Consider the following 16487-nt stretch of genomic DNA (forward strand, 5'->3'; position numbering starts at 1 on the left):
CATATTCGCTCTGGTTTAAGGTTAAATTATAAAGAAAAAATAGCTGAACAGTTACAGTGGTATACAGCTTGCTGAAATGTGGTCTTGGTAGAACTGAAGTTTAATTATGTAGTCCTTGTGCACTTCCTGCTACCGCTGCCATTTATAGTTATACTCGTAAATAGTTAGCCATGTGGTGGCTTTGGTGTTTGATTAATGGTTTTATAAATTCTCCTGATTTGGTTTAGTTCCTGACAAAATGCTAACCGGGGGCGGTGCGAAGGAGAGAGGGTGAAACTAATAATTTTCTTTAAAAAAAAAAACACTTTTATTGTCGCCTTCGTCACCTCCGCGCCACTCTCCTCTAATGCTGGCCAATCCTGATGTTGCTTAGAGCAGGGCGCTCCCAGGCAGACTGGGAGCCTGTGCCTGCTCTGTCCAGCCCGGCAACACAGTGCCGGACTGGAGAGAACCTACTGCGCATGTGTGTTGGGCTGGCTGTGCACTCCCCCTCAGTGCTGGTCAAGCATCTGGCCCTGCCCCTTTTAACAAAAAACAATAAAAATAATCAGTTTATTATCGTTTTTTGGTAAAAGGTTTTGCAGCTGCGCCTGCTGCTAGCGGAGGTGGGGGGGAGGGGTTGGGGGAGGCAACGCTTCTCCACTTTAATGGAGGAGCTGCTCCTGGCAAAATGTTTATTTTTTTATTTGTAGCTAAAGGTGTGACGATTGTTGTAATCTGATACATGTGTATAGCTTTCAATAAATTGAATTGTATTGATTCTGAATAGAATCAAAACCTGTAATGCAATATTAACGTTCAGAATAAACTTAAAAAGTTAAGATTACACGTTCACTGCCAAATGACATCAAAATTAGATTATTTGCACTGCAAAGAGACACAGACACTAGAGTGAGAGGGAAAAGGGTAACTTCAAATGGTTACTTCAGCAAACATACTTCCCTGATTAGTGATCTCAAACATGACAGTAACGGTTTGGAACACATTTGATCCTGTTGGTTGTATGGTTTTATGAATGAATGCAAAACCAAATTGACAAATGAAGATGAAAATGAAGATGCACCTCTTAAAAGAACACTACATCACAGAGAAAAAGCAGTACACTTCGGCTCTAAAACCCCAACTACCACTTCAAGCACTTGTTGAAAATATGCCTGCCTTTAATCCTACTGTGCCCCACTACCTTTTGACTAGATTTGTGTCATAAAAATGGTACACAAACACATAAAGACATCAATAACCACATACATCACCTAAAAAAATATAAAACAAATCCCTGAAATTCCTCAATCCATGAAGCCACTTATTGTATTTTATTTTATTCACTCTGTGTAGCAGAATTACTCCGAGGCATTTAAGTCCATATTATTAGATGAACCAAACGTAGTTGAGACTTGCAGTAAGTTGGGTTTCAGCCTTTTGCTGAAGGTAAGACGGTTGGGTGGTGTATTTGAAGGGGAGGTTATTCCATAAGCAAGCGCCAGCCACATTGGTGTAACAAAGGCCACTGCAGCCTCTGCGGTGCAGGGAGGGAGGAGCTCCAGAGGGCCCCATCAGCACAGTACCCTGGCCTGAGAGCGTTTGAGTGAGTTTGGAGGGGGTCCCCTCAAGGTTTCCCATGCCATTGGCCAGCCATGGACACTGTGCCAGTCTCTGCAGATCTTGCAGTTTGTTTTTTCGGCTCATGAGACCGAAGTGGGTATAAAGATCTATTATGAATTAAACATTACACGCCCCCTCCAAGCCTTGTCAAGGTTTCTTGTTGAAACATTACCAGTACTGTTCATGTGTCTGCCAAGCTCTATGTTTCGATGGCATGGTCAAATCAATGATCATCAATGTAAAATGTTCTCTTCCTGGAAAGTATAATTTCAGTATCCTCTTCATATTAAACCAGAACCTGTTCCTTCACAGCACCATCTTTTTAAGCTGGGCCAACACAATGGCAGTCTATGCAATAAGTGGCAGATGGTTTAGGGCTAAGACTTGCTAAGGTAGAGGGTGGTATCATCATAGGCACAGTGTAATGTTTGTTACCATCTCTACTTAAACATGATACCCAGTCAACGTATCCCGGATATATGCCCTTTAAGGATTGCTGGAGACCCGCCTTTAGGCAATTCTACTGACAGATGTTTGTAGCTATTGCCATTAGAGGTAGATTTCCTATGCACTATGTTTCATATATCTGTCCCAGGCATTGCAGGGTCTCCTTCCCATGTACCACTCCAGATGAGAAACAACCCATCACTTTGTTTTTCCTAAGTGAGATGCCTTAACATTAACTTGTATGTCCAGATGCAGGTTCTGCATTCACTGTGGTATAAGACTCCAGCTGCAGCTCAGCGACAAAAACCCATTTAGAATTAAACCAGTCTGGGGTTGCTGGTGATCCCCCACTGAGGGGACAGGGCCTGGTATTTTGAGCTACACTGTGCCTACTGGAGCAGAAGCAAGTCTGATTGAATGCAGCTTTTGTCAGTTTCAAACCACCTAGAGGGCAAAAGAATGAAGTGGAATGCATCTGCAAGATATTTTCCGTGCCTGAGACTAATTCTTTAAGTGTGATGTGTATGTCCAAATGAGAGTCCTGTTCTCACTCTGCCAGAAGACTCTAGCTGCACTTCACTGAGGAGGCCCAAAAAGGCCAAAACCGGTCTCGGGTTGCTTGAGGTCCCATCTAGAGGGGACCTGGCCTGGCATTTCAGATTGGATTGCACCTGTTGAGACAGGACAAAGTCTGGCTTGTGTACGGCTGGTCTTTGTCTAGAGTGGCACAGTGAGCAAACAAATTATGGACTGAATTGCAGCTTTTGTAATTACTAGTGGAATTACTAGTGGCTGAGTTGCCAAGCATTCCACTCATAACGTTTTTGTAGTTCCAAGTGAGACGCCATCATTAGAATAGGTATGCCAGAACAAGGGCGTCTTGCTCACTGTGCCATAGGATTGAAGCTGCATTTCACTGAGGAGGCCCAACGAGGCTGAAGCCGGTCTGAGGTTGCTTGAGTTCTCATCAAGACGGGACTTGACCTGGCAGTTTGGAGCAGGACGAAGTCGCATTTGCACATGGCTGGTCTCTGCCTGAGTGGCACTGTGGACAAAAACAATGGACTGAAATGTGACCTGAGCAATTAGCAGTGGCTAAGATTAATTCAAGCATTCCACTTCACTGTTTCACTTTTCATAGTGAAACGCTGTCAAGGTTCTTAAGTTACAGAGAGCATGTGATATATAAACCAGCTAATTCATAATTCTGTTTTATTTAAAAAAAAAAAAAAAAATCAGTAGATCGAAAGTTGCTTTAATTCAAAAGCCTGTGGGGGTGTATCGGCTTAAAGCTTCCTGGTGCCCAATTAACAAAACTCCGTGCACACCTGAGTTTAACTTGGACTTGCAAAAAGTGCTGTTTCCCGAAGCACATGGTGTAATCTGATTCGCAGTATCAGCATTTGCAGGTTTAAGAGTAGATTGTTTAGGATTAGAAGAGGAAAGATAAGTGGCTCCATGGCAGGGGTAAGAGGTGACTAGTAAAAAGATACAGACCAACATCTAAGTCAAACTTTGTGGGTATTCATGAGGCTTCCTAACTAAAACTGTTTCATTTTTTATTTTCCTGAGGCTAAATCCCTCAAATGTGGACTACCCAAGGGCTCTGCATTGAGTCCTACACTGTTTAACATCTATATGTCCACATTTGTGGCCCTGGTGGAATCATTTGGCATTAATATAATATATTATGCTGATTATATGCAACTAGTATTCTCTTACAGATATTATCAAGCAAACATATTCAGACTGCAGGAGGATGGTTCTCTGTTGGCACTGGGACAACAATACCGAAATTCTTCCTTTTAGGCCTAATCCTAGTCCGGGTTCGTATGGAGCTTGGCCTAGTGAAGGTCCAATACCCTCCACTAACCCCCCACCGACACAAGAGGCCAGTGGGAGTAATCTTTTACAACAAACTGTCCTTTAAGGCCTAGATTTACTCAGTAGACAAAAATCGCAAATGTATTTTAAGGGCATTTAGAAAATGCTTCCTCTTCCTTTGATGAGAAGCTCATAAATTGTAGTCCAAGCCACAATTCTATCTAGATTAGACTATGCATATGCCTTGTATCTGGGGTTACTTGCCTATTTGATCTGCCGATTAAGCAGAACAGTTTGTCTGCTATTTAACCTTCAGAAGAGTACTCCTACATCTCAATAACTCAACCAACTGCACTGGTTACCTGTTAAAAGCATTGGCTCTTGCCCATCAGGCTTTTCAAAATTCCGGCCCTCACTCTCTGAACAGTAGAATTCAGAAGTACCAACCAAACAGGGACCTGCTGTCTAGTAAAGCACACTTGATACTGGTCCCAAGCTTCAAAAATTCTAGACGAGGGGGTGCATCTTTTTTGTCCTGTATCACTAAAGTGTGGAATCTTCTTCCTGTGCCGCTTAGGAGTTTAGGCAATGAACTGGCCTTTCATAAAGCCTTGAATACATATGTCTTTAGTCAGTAACCTTGTATGTCTCCTCCTAGTTTCATGTAGTAGCACCGGGACACTCGTAGCTGTGCGCTTTACAAGTAATGTCATTCATTCATATGTGCAGAACCACACTGATGCCTGGGGGAAATTCTAAGGTGAGGAATTAGCAGCTAGTTTTCTCCAGGGAATTTTGTGAAGTCATTGAAAGCTGGCAATGTACACAAATCGGAGGACACCAACAAGGTGCAAATCCTGAATTTCAGAACATAAGCCCCTAGCTGATACTTCTGATACTCATTTTTCAATGTTGCTGTTATTATCTATTGCAAGCCTTTTACGGTCATCTGCTAAACGGTGATGTTCTTTATCAGCCTTGGGAACTATTCCCTGGTATCACGCCTTGTGGCACCACAGTGGTTATCTTCCATTGGTGAAATGGTTTACTGGCACTGTTGTCAATCACTTTGAAAGGGGTTCTGCTAGCTATCAGGTCTCTGAAAGGCTTTTCTCAGCGCAGGCATTCCAAAAAGTATCACAAAATAGTTGCACAAAATAGCAAACCCAACCATCCTAGGAAGGAGTCCTTTAAGTTTTCTAGCAGCATTCTCCTACATCATGAATGAGGGCATCAGTTGTTGTTCCGGCATACACTTATACAGAAAAGTGTTTAGTTCCTCGAGGCACACCGTCTCCTGGACCCTTCCCATCTAGCATCAGAAGCAACTGCGGCACCAAAACCGCACTCTTAGCAGCCACCAATGACACGCATCATACTGGACCACAGAGATACTGCCGCATGCATCCTCCTCGACCTCTCCACTGTATTTGACACCGTCTTCCACTCCATCCTCAGCAACAGATTGCACAACGTCAGCATCCAAGACAAAGCCCTGAACTGGATCAGGTCCTTCCATACCAGAAGAACACAGAAGGTCAGACTACCACCGTTCACATCAGAACCTAAAGACACTTGCTGCGTAGTGCCCCAAGGATCCTCACTCAGCCCAATGCTTTTCAATGTCTACATGGCCCCACTCGCCAAGATAACCTGACAACACGAGCTAAACATAGTCTCCTACGCTGATGACACCCAACTGATCCTCTCACTGTCTGAGGTCTCTGTTCAAGCAAAGAGGATCTTCCACAACAGGATGAGAGCAGTCGCCGCCTGGATGGAGGCCAGTTGCCTCAAGCTCAACTTGAACAAGACAGAGAGCCTTATGAACGACTCCTGTTGGCCCACCGCGCACTGGCTAACGCCCACACCCCCACGGACCATGTGTACAACCTGGGCATCATCTTTGGACTCCACTCTATCGATGATCAGCCAAGTTAACCCCGTCTCATCAAGCTTCCACACCCTCCATCTCCTGCTTAAGATCTTCAAAAGAATTCCCCCCCCCCAACAGGAGGAAGACAGTCACACGCGCACTCATCAACAGCAAACTGGTCTACAGCAATGCACAATGAGGCAGGCAAACTCATCCTGGACATCCCCGACACAGACGAATCATCTCCCACCTCAGACACCTGAAGTGGCTCCCAGTCAACAAGCATCACATACAAACTCCTGATCCACACCTTCAAGGCACTGCACAATGTAGGACCAGCATACCTCAACCACCGCCTCACCGTCTATGTACCCAACAGACGTCCCCGCAGCCATCCCCAAGATCCGGAAAAGTACAGCAGGAGGAAGATCCTCTTACCTAGCAGCCCAGACATGGAACACACTTCCCCTCAAGCTCAGGCAGGCCGTATCACTGAAGCAGTTCAGGAAGGACCTCAAGACCTGGCTCTTTGACTGAGCAGCACGCCTTCATTCAGCGCCTTGAGACCCTACGGGTGATTAGCCGTTCTTTACAAGTCCTGATTGATAGTACGTTGACTCTGAAGAACCATTTGTGCATGTCATTAGGTCTGGTGTTAGCCAAGACCTTTTGATTTTACTAAAACTGTAATACACCTATTTATGAGGGCTTTCTGCCAACCCCCTCCATACACTGGTCTTCTCAACCAAATGAAGCACACAGCATGGGGCAGTGGGTCAGCCTACTTCAGCCACTGACTAGCCTCACTGTGTGTGATGGCATTATGCCCTTTCAAAAGGAGCACATCCACACACAAAGCAGTCCCCGTAGGTACACTAGGCTACAGTGGCAGTATTTTTTTTTTTAGTTCCCTTAAGTACCCTTGCCTACGTTGGAAGTGTTTTTTAGTTCCCTTAGGTACGCTTACGTACTGAGGCAAAGTGTTTTTTAGTTCCCTTAGGGTACCCTAGACTACTTTGGCAAAGTGTTTTTGAGACCAGGAAAATATTTCAACAACAATGTTTTGTAAAAACCATGACAAAACAAGCATTGACAAAGCCAAAAAGGTGATGGCTAATGCCTGACCTACTGGCTTCGCTAATGCTAATTTTTTGTGAAGATAGTTATTGGCGAAAAACATTTTGTAAGATAGGTATGTGCACTGTACCAAATCCAGTCCTTTTGATACCTTACATTGAAAGAGGTCAGGAGCATTCGTATCTAGGCACATTTCGTTCTTCAATTACCTGGTGTGTGTGTGTGGAACCGCTCTATGAATGCTGACTGCATTTAATGCAGTATGTTTTGTTAGCAATTGGGCTAAAAGTGAGAAAACGTGTTCCTCAGTTCTATTGCTCAGTTATGTTAAGAGATGTTTGTATAGTTCATTTCACATGAATATATCAGCATGCACACAAAACAGGTCTTCAAACAGTTTATAAAATAACTATTCTGGTAACGTTCATCTCTAAGGGCTTTGACAGCATCCCTTATAGTTGTGTAGGGACAAACGCACCTCCCCCCCCCCCCCCCCAAAAAACATAATTCATATGGAAGAGGGGACATTATTTAGCATGGTGTCACTTTTCTTTCTTTCTTAACACAATACATGTTTACTAAACACATTATCCTACAATATATATGCCATACAGTACAACAGATCGCAACTGAAAACAAGCATTTGCAATGAAATGGGTCTCGAATTTGCTTAGAACTATTAGTGTTGTAAATTCATTACTGGATTTTTCTTGCTACATAAATTGGTCATCCCTGCCTCATAATTTGGTATTTTCCTGCCACATAATTCCAGTGGCCCTGCATATAACTAAAGCACTTCCATTTACCTTCTTCCTCTGTCTGCAGCCAAAAATAAAGATGTTGCCATTTAGCATCCTAATTTAAATCTGCCATAATTCCAGTAGAATAACACTTTCACCAACCCACCATCAGAGGTGCTGACTGGCTAACACAATTCCCAAAACAAGAGTCATGGAGGAGTAACAAGAGAAATTAAGTAGAATGGTCACCTAAACATACCAAGCGTGTTCAGTCATTGTGTAATAAGGATGTTAAGTTGGCTTGAATCATGGACATAACTGCAATAAAGAGATTAATAAAACATATACAATTATCATAGAAACCCAATAAAAACCATTATCATAAATAAATGTTTGGAATTAGACTGTCATGCTCAGAACAGGCCCTAGAAGACACCACAATGAAAAATGCATTTGTAAGAAACATGGTCATGTTACCATATAGTTAGCCCCTAGAGGGCATAACACGTGAAAAGAAAATGGCTGAAAGTATTGCTGTGTAACCATATATTTAGCCCCAGGAGTGGGTAGTGCATTACACATTTTCAGGGCTAGCAGGCCTACTACAATGATATCACAAACAAGAACCTTTATAACACAAACTACTCTCAGCTGTAAAACAAAAGTTCCAGCCACGATAGAGATTAAAAAGACACTAAATGGTGGGGGTTATTATTATGGGGTCTGCACTAACCTACTGTGGGGACCCAGAGATAACCTAGACAGCAAAGACGTGTTGTGCTGAACATTTTGGTGGTGGTGGTCCCATTGTCCTAGGAACACCGCAAACTGAGTTATGGGCAAACTGGTTTGAAAAAGAATGCTTACAAAGCATTATGGGGTGACTTTTCCAGAATCCAGTGAATACTGTAGTATCGGCTTGGACACTGTGCCGGGAGAGCCGCATTTATCAATTGTAAGTGTTTTTGGGAAAGCTATGGAGCTTGACTGGGAGAGCCAAAATGTCTATGATTAAGTAATAGTGTGAACGTAGTGCCCAGTGCTACAATCCCACTAATGGTGTTTGCACTGTTGGCGCTATGTGGACCGTGGCTGCCAGGGAGCACAAAAGGGAGAGACAAAAGAAAAAAATAATTCACCCACACTGAACTATATCGGCAATCGTGCATTTATCCAAGTAACAGGGTCAGCCTGCAAGGCGGTAACAAAACCTCCCCAAGGTGGGACAAACGTAAAGCAATTACCAATTACATCAGGGGTTTTTTGAGGCAAGCATATGAACGAGTGAAAATTATGGGTGTGAGGTGGGTGTGGTTAAAAGCCCACAAATACTTACAAAAGGTCAAAGCGCTTCTGTGCTCGACCTAAAAATGAAATTGTGTACATGGAATTCAACTGCCTTTCAATGATATATTCCTGAATATTTTTTTATACCACTTCTCGTGCAAGTGCACACAGTACTATTGCACAAGGAGGTTACTTTACAGTTTCTTTGCGGTGGGGTGGAAATTGTGGTGCGAAACAAGCACTGAACAGGATAATGCTGCAGCAAACGTGGAACATAGAGAGTAGACGCGTCACTCTGCTTATCATCTATAGATCGACAGTAAATGTTTGTTTACTTCTGTATCACAATATATATAATTGCCTCTTGTGAAACAGCAAGCAAACTGTAAGGCATTTATTTCTCACACTTTTGGCAGCCATTAAAAAGGACAATTCCCCCCCCACCCCCCCCAATAAGCTACACAGGTATTGGGGGTGTAACTGACCCCAGCGAGGGAGGTATGTTTAGCAATAACTTATCATTTAAAGGCACCTACTGCAGTGTTTATTGTGCTTTTAGGCAGCAATAAAAGTGTCAAAATAATTCTTGTGATTAATGCTCCTGCGAGAGAGAGAGAGAGATCGGAGTTTTGTCTCTTGGCAGTTTTGACTCACCATAAAGTAGCGCAGAGGATTAATATGCTTGCTGCAAAGAACAGATCTTTATTTTATGTGACTAGCCAAGTGGATTAGTAAAGCCAGCCTTTACCCGAGCTTTAAAAAAATATGAAATGTTGTGAGACAGGGGCTATGGAGACATGAGGGGCACTTTTTCCGGGTGATTGTGAGGAAAAACGAAGAGGAGGTAATGGGGTGGGCGCCAAAAAAAGATGATCACACCAGGCGCTACTAGCGCAAAAGCCGCTCCTGGGTACTGTTATATTTCTTAAATAATGATAATAATGAAAGAAAGCTAAGCCGGTGTGTACTAACACATTTTTTCATACACATAAAGGGCAAAAGCCTTGGATATAACAGGCCCTTGATCGGAGTTAAAATACTTTCTTGAGGAAAGGTAGGAAATCAATGTTGCAGAATTTAATTTTCTTCATTTTTGAGAATTCCCTTTGTCGTGTGAAATTCCTGATCCTATCTCAGTTGAAGAAATTGAATTAACGCAATCTCCAGCATTAGGCATCCTTTCATCTGAGTGCATCAATCTGAGGAAATTAGGACATAAGATCTTTGCTCTACAGTCTTTAGAAGGATCATATTATTATACGCATGCAGCATTTATAACATGATAGAGTTGCACGCATTTAAAAAAACACATATTCATGGTCGAAAATGTACCATACTTATTGTGGTCTGGCCAACAAATTCTTAAACAAAATATGTAAGAACTCAAACAAAAAACGTCTAAGAAGTTTTGTGTAGGTTAGAAAAATGGCAAGTCCACGTGCTCATGAACCGAGTTTTGATCAGCTTCAAAATCTGAATGCAGTGCGAGCAGAAAGGCTATTCTAGCCCAAGTGCATGTACTATTTCGCGTGGCGGTTGTAAATATTCTGACAAACAATGGTGCATTCCTCTACTGTCCGTGTCAGTGTTTGTATTGTGAACGTCAGATGGTATTGTGTTAACTTGCAGCGCGTTTTAATCCTTGAACTGTGCATAACGGAATGTCTGTGTTTTTCTAACAGGTCCTCCTCAGTGAAGCCACCTCAGCTCTGTTGTTCTGTCAGTTCCATGCGACCTTGTCCTACCGTTGAATTCTTCGTACTACAACTCAATAATGTACTGTGATAGCGTTCTGTCATTTTCAGCGTAATAAATGAGCATGCCGTTATACAAACCCACGTTTCCAGGTCTGCTTTGGGGGTGGAAGGTAGGCAGTAAAAAGCTTATGTGAAGGGCTTCCTTTGCACAATACTTTCCTGAAGCCCATGGGTAGAGCATCATGGACACGTCTATCGTGGAAAGCGATGGGTGCACACGGGATATTCACAGGCTTGTCCAGTTTCACCTTCAGTGTGTTGGTGGCTCCCATATCCAAGTCTAGTGTTCTCACTTGTAGCACTGGTCTCTAAGTTTATTAACAGACACCAACATGCCACAGAGGCACCCGACGAGCACACGCACAAAAGGAATTGAACAAGAGGCCAGAAGGCCAAAGCTAACGGGGAATTAACAGCGTGTTGGATGAGGCATTGTTTTTGTGAAATCTGGGAGGTCTCCACGTGGTCTTCCTTTTTAGGGCATTTGAGTACCCCCTTCCATGGAAAGTGATGTACTTGTTGCCCAGGTCCACGGAGGACAGCAGCTTCCTAGTCAGACTATTTTGATCACAGAAGTATGCTACTGGTGGTGCCACATGGAAGAAAGCACACCTCACTGCTGCAAAAGAAAAAAGTCTTCACCACATTTTAAAGCCTTTATTTAGCAGTTTCAATTTTTATTCTAACATTATTCAGTTAATTTCTAGACAACTAAAACACTGTGCAAAAAAGCTTCTAGTGCTTTGGGCCTTTGTGCCTTTTTACCGTATAAACAGAAGAATTTAGGAGCGCGAATGTAGGCCGGTATAAAGGGGGCAGGACGTTATGATTTGTGCAAGAAGTCTCCACGCAACACCTTTTGTGCTCCTTTTAACAATGTAAAATATCCAAGGTGCGTACATAATAAAGGTGCTTCATTTTGACAGGGCTTTTAACCGCATTGGATATCTTTTTTCATTTCTTGAGATTTCTTCGGTCATATGTTTATATTGCACGTTACAAGTAAATATTTGTTTTTCGTACATATGTATAATTTATATGTATATATATATATAGGTTTATTACTACCCAGACATTTTTTGTCCTATATCACAATGTGCCTGCAAAACAAACTTCTAAGAAGCATCAAATACACCTCAAATCACAGCACAAAAAGTGAAAAAACACAGAATAGACTAGGCTCAGTATGCGATTAAAGCGATTTCTTCTGTGTGCTCGTCTTCAATAAAGGGTTGAAGAGATGGCTGCTCATGGAGGCAGGATGAAAAAGACGGGCCTTTCACAGCATGGAGGCAGACATATCCATAGCGACAGATCTTTTTCTGGGCTCCCCCTTTATTGCGCAGCACTGTGTTTGCTATGATTTTAAGGACCCAGAAAATGAAATTGTCAAAGGCATGTTACCTAGTAAAAACAACAAGAACAGTCACAGTTATTAATTTTAAAAGGATGAATTATCAACTTTTTAACTTGGAGGTATGCCTTGTGCTCCATGAATTGTAGGCATTTGTACAAAATCAACCAATGTTAGCCTGATCTAGGCGTCCCTGGTCAATTGCTCTCTCACAAAAACAGTAATGTGAATAAATATTTCTGCTGTCGGTTTGTGCTGTACTCGTAAGTCCTTCAAGTGCTTTCCACTCCATTTTCGCCATTGGCGTAGGTTGGTATGGTAAAGTAAAGCTAGCATGCACGTTACATAGTCGTAAACTTTGTTCAAATACAGGTGACAGAAACACAAATATTCTCGTGTTAATGATTCTTGGTTAGTGCCATCCGTGGTGGGCAGGGGAGCTGGCTGCTTGTTAGTAGATATCAGGTAAGTTGCAGTAGTTTCGGTCCCAGTAATTTCCTGAGAAAAGCCAGTCTTGTGCACCATTGTACGGGTTCGGCCCTTGTCGGAACCACCTATTAAAAAACACAGCAGATATTAAAATACTGATTGACAGCTCCAGCCATCAAAAATACATATTTATGGTGGGACACAACCTAGAGAATATAGGAAAATACAAAGGTATCCCAGTTGGGGCTTGTCATTTTACTTAGATATTAGCCAAGTCATTTAAGAGAATAATATTTACAAAAGTTGTTTTATCGTTTACTCCAAGGAGTTTAAATATAAAAACAAACCACTTCTAAAGATTAAACAACATCAGCAAAATTGCAAAACCAGAAGTCGTGCACACTACAAAACAAATCAACCTAAAAAACAGTTCTACGAGAGTTTCTTCTCCAGAGAAAAGTTTGACGAAAACAGTGGCAAATTCTACATTTCAAAGCAAATTTGAAAAAGGAAGACGGTTTATAAAGCAATTGTGATTGTGTACTGTTGAAATATCTAAACACATCAAATACTGAGCCACATTTTACTGCATTAAATGCACTCATCAGTTACTGTAGTGAGCCACTTGTACAACTGGACAGAAGTACTCTGGATCTATGAAAATGTCACATGTAAGCAATCTGAAGACTTGACAGCTATAAATAAACACTGTCAGATCACCACTGAGAGCAGATGTGCCCCTGCAAAGAATGATTAACAAGTACTTATTTCCAGAGTCCAGGGAATGGATTTCATTATTGTTGCTGAGTCATAAATGTGGAGGCTGAATGTAGTCCAGCTAGAGTGTGTGGAATGAAAGTAAACATGCACAATGCTACACAGCCCTGAAAAATGAAACGCTTGTCTTCCATATTAGATGGTGACATTCACATTTGAAACAATATAATTTGCCATTTATAATTAACAATTAAAACCTCACAAAAAGAAAAGAAAATGTAATTGCTCCAAATGTGAATGTTACCATCTAAAATTCATAACAGCTTTCCCTTTCCGTGTTTTTAGCTCTACACACACAGGCAGGCAGCAATCGCCAGGGAGGAGCCCATTTCAACTCACAATTCATGACTTCCACCAATAAAAACCAGTAATTTACAGAACATTTGGCCGCAACAGTCAAGAGTTTGCAGGTTTTGGACCAATGCCAGGCACCTTTCCAAGCGTGTATACTCCAAAAAGGGTCCAGAGCTCTCTTCCTAAATGCCCTATTTAACAGTTATGGGTTACCAAAGAGGTGTGGACCACTTAAATTGACCTCTGTAAATAAAGTTTAGTAGCAAAATATTGGTAAACCCATGTTTCAGTTAAATAGTTCATATCTTGAATATTCCAATTTCAATTATGGTCAATCCATCCATTCCAGTCAGAGATTCCAATGAAAGTTTATTTTGAACTTCATGAATAGCAAAAAAAAAGGCAGTTCAACATACATGGATAATGAGCAGGTGCTGACATGTGTTTTGCCCTCTAACTGTGTATACACCTGGGGCTTTCTCAAGGCCGGGCAAAGTCATGGGATAAATCCCTGAAGAGAGAACCGGCTAAACCAAGCTTTCCAAGTGTCCATTCATTCAAATGAAATCTCTTAGCTTTCCAAGACTCTCCAGCCAATTCAAAGACACATAGCTTTCTCTGTACTCACACATGCACGTAACTGTTCGGCAAAAACTGCACACACCACAACTCAGCAGTCACAGAAGAAATGCCCTAAACTCAAGCATCTCCTAAAATGCGCGCTCAAACTGAGTCAACCACCAGCTGCACCAATCATGGTGAGAGACAGAAAGGGTGCAGCCACCACCTTTAAACAACTAAAGACATTGCTTTCTGTGATTAAAGCCCTGAGTTATGCAGTGCTTTCTATCATGATCTCCAAATGTCACCACCCACCACTGCTAAAATAATAATGTAATAATAGATTTTATTTTCTAAAGGATTGTGTCCAAAGCACAGAACAGTTTAAGACACAATTATTAACACTCTACCGAAATTGGTACTAATTTTACCACTGTCATAAGCATGAAAGGCCAAGTCAATCAGGCCAGAATTTGAAGTGTTCAATGCAAATATAAACAAAACCATGTATAAAGACTATTACGATTTGGTGTCATGCTAACAACAGAAAATATTCTCCATCCACACACACACGCAGCCCCCCCCTTTGCTTTGGGATGTTATAAGTGTCATTGCTGCGAGCAAAACAGATTCATTTACTGAGGTAAACCTAGGATTACTGCCTTCTTCAGACAAGCCTTCCTCAAATCTATAATATGTAATTGTAGGAAGTTGGCTCTGTATATACTATCTAAAAGTGAGAGATAGTGTGCACAGAGTCCAAGGGTTCCCCTTAGAGGTTGATAGTGGCAAAATTAGATAATACTAATGCTCTATTTTGTGGAAGTGTGGTCGAGCAGTAGGCTTATCAGAGAGTAGCGTTAAGCATTGGTTGTACACACACAGGCAATTAACGAGGAACATACTCAACGACTTAACTCCAGGCCAATAGGTTTTTATATAGAAAAAAATATATATTTTCTTAATTTATCTTTAGAACCACAAGATTCAAATTTTAGATGAATTGCAAGGTACCTCACACAGGTAAGTATGGAACTTTGATTTAAAACAGTAGTACACACAGTTTTGGTTAAAATGTCAAATAGCTATTTTACAAGTGGACACCTTGCAAAAATCAACAGTTCCTGGGGGATGTAAGTAATCATTAGTTTCTCAGGTAAGTAAAGCACTTACACAGTCTCCTGGGCATAGGCAACCAACCGTTGGGGGTTCAAGGCAACCCCAAAGCCACAGCAACACAGGGCTGGTCAGGTGCAGAGGTCAAAGGAGGGCCCAAAACACATAGGCATCTATGAAGAACAGGGGTGCTCTGTTCCAGTCTGCTAGCAGGTAAGTACCTGCGTCCTCGGGGAGCAGACCAGGGGGGTTTTGTAGAGCACTGGGGGACACACAAGCACACAAAATACACCCACAGGGGCGGCCAGGTGCAGTGTGCAAAGTAGATGTCGGGATTTGTAATGAAAACAACGGAGGGAGCCGGGGGTCACTCTGGCGATGCAAGCAGGGCACAGGGGGGCTTCGCGGGCCACTGGGCTAGGATGAGGGCCGCCTGCTGTTCACTCCTGCACTGGTAGGTGGCTCCTCTCAGTCCTGGGGGCTGCGGGTGCAGTGCTTGGTCCAGGCGTCAGGTTCCTTTGTTACCAGGCAGTTGCGGTCAGGGGGAGCCTCTGGATCCTCTCTGCAGGCGTCGCTGTGGGGGTGCAGGGAGGTCGACTCAGGGTTTCTACGTAGTTGGAGTCCTCTCTGCAGTGTTGGATTTTCCAAACTCGAGCCGGGGGCGTCAGGTGCAGAGTGTGAAGACTCACGCTTCTGGTGCGAAGTTGGAGTCTCTTTAAAGTTGCTTTCTTGTTGCTGTTTTATAGCTGTTTCTGGACATTCGCTGTCATCTGGACGTTATTGGTCCTTTAGGTGCAGGTCAGTCCTCTGAGTCCTCAAAGGTCGCTGGTCCCGCTGGAGGCGCCGCTGTGAAAGTTCTTTGAGTCTGGAGACAGGCCGGAAGGGCTGGGGCCAAGTCAGCTGTTGTCTCAGTCGTCTCTGTCGGTCTTTCAGCTCAGTAGTCCTTGTTGTAGGTTGCAGGAATCTGATTTCCTGGGTTCAGGGTCGCCCCCTAAATACTGAACTTAGAGGTGTGTTTAGGTCTGGGGGGCAGTTGTCAATGGCTACTGTCCTGGTGGGTGGCTAGACCCTCTTTGTGCCTCTTCCCTGAGGGGAGTGGGGCACATTCCTATTCCTATTGGGGAATCCTCCAAAACCAAGATGGAGGATTTAAGGCAGGGGTCACATCAGCTCAGGACACCTTGGGTCCTCAGGTGTCCTGAGCTGAGGCGACGCCTGCCTTAAGAAATCCTCCATCTTGGTTTTGGAGGATTCCCCCATTGAGACTTATCTGTGTGCCAATTGTGGAAACAAAAGTACAGTTTAGGGAAAGAACACTGGTGCTGGGGCCTGGTTAGCAGGATCCC

The 16487-nt window shown here is 42.8% G+C and overlaps 2 protein-coding genes across 7 annotated transcripts in view; one reads left to right on the plus strand and one right to left on the minus strand.

Moving 5' to 3' along the window:
• CABYR (calcium binding tyrosine phosphorylation regulated) overlaps positions 1-11251 on the plus strand; it is a 193126-nt gene extending 181875 nt beyond the window's left edge. For all 4 annotated transcript variants that reach the window (XM_069220036.1, XM_069220037.1, XM_069220034.1 and 1 more), the window contains one exon: positions 10536-11251. In XM_069220036.1, the coding sequence (XP_069076137.1) occupies positions 10536-10549 (14 nt within the window). In that variant the 3' untranslated portion in view covers positions 10550-11251. The remainder of the gene's footprint in view (positions 1-10535) is intronic.
• A 1-nt stretch (position 11252) lies between these two features.
• The window catches only part of OSBPL1A (oxysterol binding protein like 1A), a 1294449-nt gene continuing 1289214 nt past the window's right edge, over positions 11253-16487 (minus strand). For all 3 annotated transcript variants that reach the window (XM_069220031.1, XM_069220033.1, XM_069220032.1), the window contains one exon: positions 11253-12518. In XM_069220031.1, the coding sequence (XP_069076132.1) occupies positions 12416-12518 (103 nt within the window). In that variant the 3' untranslated portion in view covers positions 11253-12415. The remainder of the gene's footprint in view (positions 12519-16487) is intronic.

This window comes from Pleurodeles waltl, chromosome 2_2, assembly GCF_031143425.1.
Source record: "Pleurodeles waltl isolate 20211129_DDA chromosome 2_2, aPleWal1.hap1.20221129, whole genome shotgun sequence".
NCBI classification, from domain to species: domain Eukaryota; kingdom Metazoa; phylum Chordata; class Amphibia; order Caudata; family Salamandridae; genus Pleurodeles; species Pleurodeles waltl.